The sequence below is a fragment of the Filicampus tigris genome, chromosome 2, assembly GCF_054856515.1.
Source record: "Filicampus tigris isolate MCC_2025a chromosome 2, RoL_Ftig_1.0, whole genome shotgun sequence".
NCBI classification, from domain to species: domain Eukaryota; kingdom Metazoa; phylum Chordata; class Actinopteri; order Syngnathiformes; family Syngnathidae; genus Filicampus; species Filicampus tigris.
Genome location: NC_141218.1, coordinates 36,905,006 through 36,914,961, shown reverse-complemented (window position 1 = coordinate 36,914,961; position 9,956 = coordinate 36,905,006). Strand labels below are relative to the sequence as shown.

The 9,956-nt window shown below is 40.7% G+C and overlaps 1 protein-coding gene across 1 annotated transcript; it reads left to right on the top strand.

Moving 5' to 3' along the window:
- Positions 1 to 2,467: 2,467 nt before the first annotated feature.
- Positions 2,468 to 9,527, top strand: LOC147152362 (fibroblast growth factor 4A-like). The gene is made up of 3 exons (XM_086053873.1): positions 2,468 to 2,801; positions 7,978 to 8,081; positions 8,951 to 9,527. Exons 1-3 carry the CDS (start codon positions 2,468 to 2,470, stop codon positions 9,125 to 9,127), a joined length of 615 nt encoding a protein of 204 aa, XP_085909999.1. The 3' UTR covers positions 9,128 to 9,527.
- The last annotated feature ends 429 nt before the right edge of the window (positions 9,528 to 9,956 follow it).

Sequence of the window (9,956 nt, the reverse complement as noted above, 5' to 3'; positions counted from 1 at the left end):
CTGTGTATAGTGGTTTGCTGGTATGCTTTTATTTTGAAGGCCGTGAATGAAGGGAAGTGTGGAAATAAATAAGTAACTTGTTGAATGCGACTTCTGGCCGTCTGTTGGACCCAAATAATTATACAATACGACAAAACCAACCCCGGGGCTCGCAATGGAAGTAAGCACACGCAGTTGGGTAAGTAGTAAAGTACTAGTGCCGCATTTTGAAGCTTGTCCTCAGCGGGTCGAATAGTAAATTAGCTAGCTAATGATCCTTAAAAAGCTTCTGCCGTTAGCATCCCTCCCGCGGCGGCGTCAATCACGGACACTTTTTGGGGGGGATGGGGGGGGGGGTTCAGAACGGGGCAGGGGCCGACAATGTTTATGAATATGGCCGGAAGGTCGCGGCCGGAAGGGTACTACCCATGTCAAGGGTGGAGGGTTGCGGCCGGAACAGCAAAAAAGGGTCAAGTGCCCAGCTCTGACTAAATGTGACGAAAACTAATAAGCATTTTCATCCAAAAGACTAAGACTAAATCTCAAATGCCTGCCACAAAAAAACACTGCACAGCATGACATAGCAAAGTCACGGAGACCCGCACTTGCACAGACAAATAAAGAAATAATGAATTACCCTATACGTCCAAATATGGTCAATTTAATGTTTTTTATATAAAGTAACAATACTATTGATCCGTCCCAATGTCATATGTTACAGTTTTGTATTATTAACCATTTTAAAGTGCTGAAAATAGCTTCAGAACATTTTTTTTATCTCACTTGGACACTTGAACTGCTTGAGAAGTGTCGTTAAACTGCCTTTTCCTCACTCTGGGAGACCCAATCTTTTGCCGCCTCACAATTGAAAGTCTGGATGATTTTTCGACAGAAACAATGGAAAATAGATTACTTAGACATAGCCTCAGCACAGAAAGAAGCGTGTCAGGTACAAAGGTATGTGCATCGCGATTCATCAGAGGTGGGTGCATCGGTAAATTTTGCCGGTCCATCCTTCGTCAATCACCAGCGGTCGCGCCAACCGTCCGTCATAGTCAGTCCGTCATTATTTCAAGGCCAACCCAAACTGTCATGTCAGTTTGTCAATCCCTCATCAATATTTGAACCGCACTTCTGACATCTCTAAATTACAGTTTGTCACCACTATTTTAGGATTGTCAGATCTTCTTCAGCGGCATTGCGTCGGCGACAGCCAGTTTGCATCAAAAACATACTACTTACTACATCACACACATTCTCGCGGGACAAGCAGTGTATCTACTCCCCACGCATTGTACTGATGTCCACAATCATATTATTGCTGGTCTTGAAAACTAAATTAACAAAGCTATTGCATAGTATTTTACAATCACCTCTTTGACTGAAATTCCACTCAATTCAATAAATAAACAAAATATAACATTCTGTGTGCGCCTTGGAACCTAGTCATTTGGAGGTAATCAAAGTCCATCACAAGATATTGCGCTCTTGGCTCTCTCCCGAGCGATCGCTCTCTGTCTCACTCTCTCGGTCTATCCAGCACACTTGACCCAAACCGGAAATCAGTGTTTACGAATTATACTCAAAATTTATCATTTCAAGATTTAACAGAAAACCATAACCATCAAGGTTTATATGCAAATAAATACACATATAAAATATTCAACTCAAAATTTGTAGATTTCTGTTGTCATGGCAACCAATCAAAGGTAATACGAGCGCCAGCGCATCTACAAAGTTGTGAAGCCTAACAGTGTTGATATTTGACTTTAATTCAATCCCACTTGAAACATAAAGCATAAAGTGGACATTTGAGGTGATAGTCATAATCCTGATACGCAGACGGTGCATTTGTGACACGGGTCAGTGATGCATCTTTAGCAGACGTCTCCATCAAAGGACAACACGAGGTGCCATCCCAAAACATTTCCAGCTCCTCCCTCCTCGATGGAATTTCTGGTGGGAGGCGCTAGCATGTCTCATCTCATTCCTCAATTACAATAGATCATGAATTTTCCCAGAGCTGATCGAATACATAGGCCCACTCACGAAATATGCCGACTTCAACTGTGGTCTCATGCATGCTGGCATCTTGAACTCTGGATTAATTAGCTTTAGAGGTGTATTTTGGTGACATTCACACAACTTCAGTTTTGAGGTACTATACTACTGTAAGTCTTTGTTTTCTGTCAGTATGTGTTTACGCATTTCCCAGTTGGAGTCCATCTACAGCATCTGTGACTCACTCACAAACAAGACTGCAGGTGGCATGTGATGTAATATGTAGCACATATAAGTCTGCATGTATATAAGTCTCGACGGAAGGAAATCTCTGAGCATTGTTTTGAATCAAAGAGATGATGAATGTCTGCAAAGTAAAACTTGTGTTATGTCTTCAGAAAGAGTAGATGGCATTTGCTCCAAGGTATTTCTCTCCACGAGTGGAGTGGGAATAGATTCTAGGATCAAAAGAACATTGAAAGTGAAAATGAGGAAAAATAATTGTGTTCCCCTTCTCAAGACTGATGAGCAGAGGATACCAATGTTCAGGTACAAGGTTTCTCTGCTCATATATGGCATGCTTGTATGCAATGCTATTGCTCCTCCTCCAGTCAGCAGCAGGGAGACAACGACCATACACAGTGCACTGGTCGGGGCCAGGGGCAGATCGTGGGACAAGAGGGAGCTCACTGCTGGAGATGGAGAATATCTGAGGGGGATCAAGAGAATTAGAAGACTCTACTGCAATGTGGGCATCGGCTTTCACCTACAAGTTTTACCAAATGGGAAGATCACAGGTGTGCATGGTGAAAACAGTTACAGTAAGTACTTTTGATGCTTCATTACTAATCGATTGTTCCATTGTGCATTTTTTATGTACTCTGTGTACAAAATCCCCTTTTAAGTTCATCTATTTGGATCGGTCACTTGTGTATGGCTCCTGGTAAATATGGTGTACACTGAGTCGGGCTACACACTGTCAGAAAAAAAAATGGTCCGGGACCATATTTGTTCTCAAGGTACAACTTCTTGTGATGTACCCTAGCCTTTTTTCTTTTAGTAATTATACAAAGCTTTTTTTAACTTTACATTTAAAATGTTTTGAATGTTTTTAAAGTTTTCTGTTAATGTGTTTAAATACTCTCACTGTACATTATTTTAGTAGTTTTGCTTAAGCTTCTTTTATGTTTTCTCTGTTTTGCTTCTGAATGTCATTAACTTTAAATGAGTTAAAATCATTCAAATTAAATGGGAAAATGATTAGGGGCTACCAGATTCCTAAACACAGAAGTAATACATTTTCCAAAATTACCTTGAATTATATGTTAATATATGTCCTTCTCAAAAAAATTGCATATTGTGATAAAGTTCATTATTTTGCATAATGAAATGATAAAAATTAAACTTTCATATATTTTAGATTCATTGCACACCAACTGAAATATTTCAGCTGTTTTATTGTTTTAATACTGATGATTTTGGCATACAGCTCATGAAAACCCCAAATTCCTCAAAAAATTAGCACATCATGAAAAGGTACTCTAAATGCGCTATTAACCTAATCATCTGAATCAACGAATTATCTCTAAACACCTGCAAAAGATTCCTGAGGCTTTTAAAAACTCCCAGCCTGATTCATTACTCAAAACCGCAATCATGGGTAAGACTGCGGACCTGACTGCTGTCTAGAAGGCCATCATTGACACCCTCAAGCAAGAGGGCACAGAAAGAAATCTCTGATCGAATAGGCTGTTCCCAGAGTGCTGTATCAAGGCACCTCAGTGGGTCGTCTGTGGGAAGGAAAACGAGTGGCAGAAAACGCTGCACAACCAGAAGAGGTGACCGGACCCTGAGGAAGATTGTGGAGAAGGGCCGATTCCAGACCTTAGGGGAGCTTTGGGAGCAGTGGACTGAGTCTGGAGTAGAAACATCCAGAGCCACCATGCACAGGCGTGTGCAGGAAATCGGCTACAGGTGCCGCATTCTCCAGGTCAAGCCACTTTTGAACCAGAAACAGCGGCAGAAGCGCCTGATCTGGGCTACAGAGAAGCAGCACTGGACTGTTGCTCAGTGTTCCAAAGTACTTTTTTCGGATGAAAGCAAATTCGGAAATCAAGGTGCCAGAGTCTCGAGGAAGATTCGTGAGAAGAAAATGCCAAAATGCCTGAAGTCCAGTGTCAACTACCCACAGTCAGTGATTCTGGGGTGCCATGTCAGCTGCTGGTATTGGTCCGCTGTGTTTTATCAAGGGCAGAGTCAATGCAGCTAGTCATCAGGAGATTTTGGAGCACTTCATGCTTCCATCTGCTGAAAGGCTTTATAGACATTTTTCAGCACGACCTGGCACCTGCTCACAGTGCCAAAACCACTGGTAAATGGTTTATTGACGATGGTATTACTGTGCTCTGAGCTGGCCTGCCAACTCTCCTGACCTGAACCCCATCGAGAATATGGGATATTGTGAAGAGGAAGTTGAAAGACACCAGACCCAACACTGTGGAAGGGCTTAAGGCCTCTATCGAAGCATCCTGGCCGGGCCTCCATAACACCCCAGCAGTGCCACCGGCTGATTGCCTCCATGCCACACCGCATTGAAGCAGTCATTTCTGCAGAAAGATTCCCGACCAAGTAAAACAATGAAAGGCTTAAAACTACTTCAGTTGTGTGTAATGAATCTAAAATATATGATAATCCGATGTTTATCAGTACATTACAGAAAATAGTGAATGTATCACAATATGCACATTTTTTGAGAAGGACCTGTATATCTATCTATCTATCTATCTATCTATCTATCTATCTATCTATCTATCTATCTATCTATCTATCTATCTATATTAGGGTTTTCAAAATTAAAGCATTAACTATGGAGATTAATTTAAATTTCATAATGCACTAAAAAAATTAACTCAGTTAACTCAGTTTTATTTACTTCCTGTATCAGCTGAGCTCAGCTCACTATGCAGCCAAACTTAAAGAAGAGTCACTGTCGCAAAGATGGACTCTTACGTGGTTTTACATCAAAATGTTGCTTGACGTCTCATTGGAGAAATCGAAAATAATTTGCACACTTTGCACAGCCAAATTCAAATACCATATTACTTGTACGTCTTTGATGTATCGTTCAACTGTTGTATCTTACCGGAAAATAATCTTATTCAAGGATCAAAGAAAGCTATTACAACAGTCTTTGAATCGAAAAATACTATTTTTTTCCACATTTCCACAAGATTTTACTCGATTAAATAACGGTTCCAAGCTTTGTAAAAAAAAAAAAAAAAATCTCATTAATTCAAAATAGCTTACATCACTCAGCATAAGTTACATGAAAATCCGGCCACACACATTCAGCTAATCACAAAATGCAACCATTTGGCAAGCGTGTTGTTTGAACTAACGTACATACAGTAGCTCCGTTGTTGACAGATACATTAAACTTTTGCTAAACATGGATAAGAGATATACTTTGTTTATGCCGAACATGAGTTGAGCTATTCTCGTGACATGATTACATATATTTATTTTTTTTGATAAAGTTTGCATAGATACACCAGAACCAAACGACTTTGCGAATGTGTTTACTATGGCACATACACGCCAGGTAAAAAGTGGACAAACCGTGTAGGACAAAATAGTCATTGCGGTCTGTGGTAAACAACTTGTACAACACAGCAAGCTTCCAAATGGAGCCAAAACGGAGAAGGTGTAGGCTCCATGGTGTAGCTGCTAACCAGAGGTCTATTTCATTAAGCATGTTTATCAAACGTTGAGTCTAATCCTGAAGTCTGAGTTGATCTACGCTGAGAGAGGAAACTCAGATTTTCCGGTTCCAGAACAGCTGATTTGAATCAGTTTACAGTACTCAACTCGGGAGTTAAGCGCGTGCACCTCAGCTATGAAAACCCAGCATGAATGGAGCCCCAATTTGCTGAGTCACCATGGCAACGAGGGAGGGGCGTGGGAGAACATAGCTGCTCGGGTCAATGTATGCGGAAGTTTCACTATAATAAAACAGGAAAACTGCTTGCTTCCGCCTATTAATTTATTTCATTTAGGTGTAATTTCGCGGGGGAGAAGAGCACTTAACAGCTGATGAAATATAAAAACAATGTCCAAATAGACCTTGGCATAATTTCATTTACACTGAAAAAATGATGGTTGAATCAACTCAATTATATTTCGTCAGCTGGCAGCACAAAATGATATAATCTGGATCCTGATCTTTTTTAGGTAGTCTACTTAAAAATGTATCTGGATTCAGATGATTATATTTCGTGCAAGCACTTTAAGAAAAAAAACTACCGGTAAGTGAACAAGCACAGCATTTTTTTCTGTACAGTACTGTCAAGTGAAACGCTAACACTCAAAAAGAGAATTTTCTGGAAATGCTAAAACATCGCTGCGCCGTCTGATCTCCCGACGAATATTTAATTCTCTGCGTAGTAATGCTGCACCTTCATCCACGTACGGGATCATTATCATAAGGACATGTCATGTTTGTCTTCACTTACACTTAAAAAATGGTGTGTTGAATTTAGTGACTTTTATTTCGTCAAGTGGTTGCACAAATTGCACAAAATAAAATCTTCTGGATCCGGAAACATTTATTTAGTAGATGTATAGTCTCCTTAAAAATGTATCTTGATTATATCTCGTGCAACCACTTGACAAAATAAAATTGAGTCAATTCAAATCACTTTTCAGTGATACTGTGCCTGATGGACTTCTCATATACTGACTCCGCTTTTTTTTTTTTTTTTTCATGACAGACGGCAGAACTACCTTACGACAAAACTCGCCTGGGTGATGAAGGAATAAGGAAATGAAAAGTGGTGTGTTGCTCAGAAAGAGGGCGGAGACAGAGCGAAACTCGAGGTTCACTGAGATAAACCTGGTGCCGACTAGATTAGGTTCAGACAGAGCTGGGCACTTGATCCTTTTTTGCCGGTCCGGCCGTGACCCCCCGCCCTTCGTCATAAAAATTATGACCCCCCCAATCCGTTCCTCCCTCAGCCTCCCCCCACAAAAGGGGCCGTGATTGACGCCGCCGCGGGAGAGATGCTAACGGCAGAAGCTTTTTAAGGATCATTGTGGAAACGCTTCAAAATGCGCCACTAGTACATTACTACTTACCCAACTGCGTGTCCTTACTTCTATTGCGAGCCCCGGGGTTGGTTTTGTCGTATTGTATAATTATTTGGGTCCAACAAACGGACAGAAGTCGCATTCACAAGTTTTTCCACACTTCCCTTCGTTCACGGCCTTCAAAATTAAAGCACTCCAGCAAACCACTATACACAGCAGGTTTGCGAGAAGTAGAAGACGCCAGAAGAAGTGCATGAGATCCACCTTGATGTGGCAGCATCATACTTGAGTGCTGCGTGCAGCTTAATGTTGTTTTAAAACAGTTAAGTTCCAAGTCGGGGGGCCTCGCTTCAAAAAGACAGCGACAACAATGGATATCGTACCTGCTACAACCATAAAGGGACCGAGATGATTAGACTATGCATTTCATTTTATTGCCAAACTAGTTTGCTTTTGCAGCAGCAACGAGCTGCATGCTGCATCCTCTCTCTCCTCTCCGTGTGGGAAACTGTATGTCATCGCAACATGTGACATAATGGACCGATCAGAGCACCAACAATTCCTGATGGGTGCGTGGCATGTGTTGCAGACCTATCCCCAACAGCACAATGCGTCGGCCACGTGAACCAATGTGGCAGTTGTGGCTCACGCCGATGCGGGAGTAGGAAGAAGTCTAAAAAGAATATATATATATATATATATATATATATATATATACAGAGAGAGAGAGAGAGAGAGAGAGAGAGAGAGAGATCGACTAGGTGATCAAGTATCGTTTTTTGTTTTCAAACTCGTGATCAACCCCAAAACTGCTGTCTGCGTAAAACCTAGTCTAGACATGCATTCTGAAACATTACTATGACTGTATCAAGAGAAATGTTCCAATAATGTTGCTATTCATTTTTCATTCAGGCCTTCTGGAAATTTCTCCTGTGGAGAGAGGAGTGGTGACTTTGTTTGGAGTTATAAGTCATCTCTTCATTGCCATGACTGAGAAAGGAAAACTATATGGCTCGGTAAGAAATACGTACGTAATTCCATAGTTTTCTTTGACACGCCATCAGCATACCTGAAAATGTAGTGGCAAAGTGGACTAAACTTTAAGCCTACTGGAACCAGTTCTAACATTTGGTGCAAGTGGCGTAATACGATTTTGGTGATTTTTTGTTCGATTCAGATTGTCAGTTCTGCAGAAATGCGGCAGATGTCATCGTATTTCATTCATAAATACGACAACATTCGGAATCAGTGTCGAAATCACTTCATTGAACACATTCATTTCATTCTCATTTTTATTATATTTTTAAACTCCCTAGATGCGGCACAGCTATGGGTGGTGGAGGTGGTGGGGTTGGGGGTGTTTGGGGGGTTAAGGGGGTGGGGTGTATGAGGGTTCACACACGGAGACACAAATGGTCGGATTTGATATACAGTTTTATTACAACTTACAACAAATGATGACCTCACTAAAAACAAAAAAGACCAAAACAGTGTGTGTTTAATGAAAGACATTAAACTGTTGGCTTGGCTGTCAAGCTATAAAAATGAACGTGCTGCACTTGGCTGTACAAAACAACCAATACAGTACTTAAATTACCAGTATATAGTACATTATAGTACAACACAATGTGATTCACAGAACAGGTGATAACAGACAAGAAAGTCAGTTCCTCCGGTAGACTCTTCCACAAACGAAGGCCATAAGCCTCACCATGGGTTTTTGACCTTCGGTATTTTTAAAAGGATGGTACCAGGGGACCTGAGGGTTAAGTTAAATTAGAAGGGCCAAGACCCTGAGTTTTTTTTTTTGTGGTATATTAATGAAGAAATCTTAAAATGATTGCAAGGACAACCAGCATATTTTATTACTTTCTTTTTTTCAAAGGGTCAGTACAGTGATGACTGCAAGTTCAAGGAGAGCCTCCTGGACAACCACTATAATGCATATGAATCAGCAGCCCACCCTGGCATGTACATCGGCCTCAGCAAGACTGGCAAAACCAAGAAAGGAAACCGGATCTCACCCACAATGGCCATGACACACTTTCTTCCAAGGATGTGAATTACAATAGCATACAAAAATGGTTGGTTGGTTGGTTGGTTGGTTGACGCATTTGCATAGTCATACAATGCACATTATATAATGGGAGAAAAGAGATCGGCACATGCTGTAATTTGACATTTTAACCTGATAAAATACAGGAATTCATATTTGACTTAAGTACTATGCGTATATGCAATTAATTTGTTGCAAAAGGGGTTGGGAGTTTCAAATGTACAGGGTGTTATGCGTATTTTACCCCACAAGAGGGCAGGATACACAAACTTAGTGCTGCAAGTGGCAACTTTACTATAACTATGGTAATGTCTTTGGATTAAATTAATGATTACTGTGCTAGCCCTCAGTTGTTTTCTCGTGCCTGTAATGTTTCCTGTTGAATAAACATCAGCCAATTAAAAAAAATCGCACTAAACATGTTTTGTGTGTTTAATATTTTTTCCATGGATGGACAAAGTGAAATGTAGTTACATCTGAATTTCTTCAAATAAATTACAACTGCAATCTTGTCACGTGCAAAAAACTAAAAACCTCACAGTAAATAAAAATAGCAGTAGCAATCAGACTTCAAATTATCGTGTAATTGTTGTATTACTGTTCTTTCAGTGCTGTGCATAATGCTACCATTGCATATTCAGCAAAGGATCACAATTCATCCATTTTCTATAGTGCTTATCCTGTTCAGCAGGTCGCTTAAAGCGCATTCTTATGAAATCAAAATGTCCCATCATTGGTAAGATACAGGCCCCTGGGCCACTCTTGTGGTCTGTTCACGGTGACCTGGTGCCCATGGGCACTGTGTTGATGACCCCTGCACTACATCATTAGTGGC

Bases quoted from the DNA above. Each gene is read 5' to 3' on its own strand.
- LOC147152362 (XM_086053873.1), top strand. From the start codon at position 2,468: ATGAGGAAAAATAATTGTGTTCCCCTTCTCAAGACTGATGAGCAGAGG. The intron at 2,802-7,977 runs GTAAGTACTTTT...TTTTTCATTCAG, and splicing joins GCATGGTGAAAACAGTTACA to GCCTTCTGGAAATTTCTCCT. The intron at 8,082-8,950 runs GTAAGAAATACG...TTTTTTTCAAAG, and splicing joins AAGGAAAACTATATGGCTCG to GGTCAGTACAGTGATGACTG.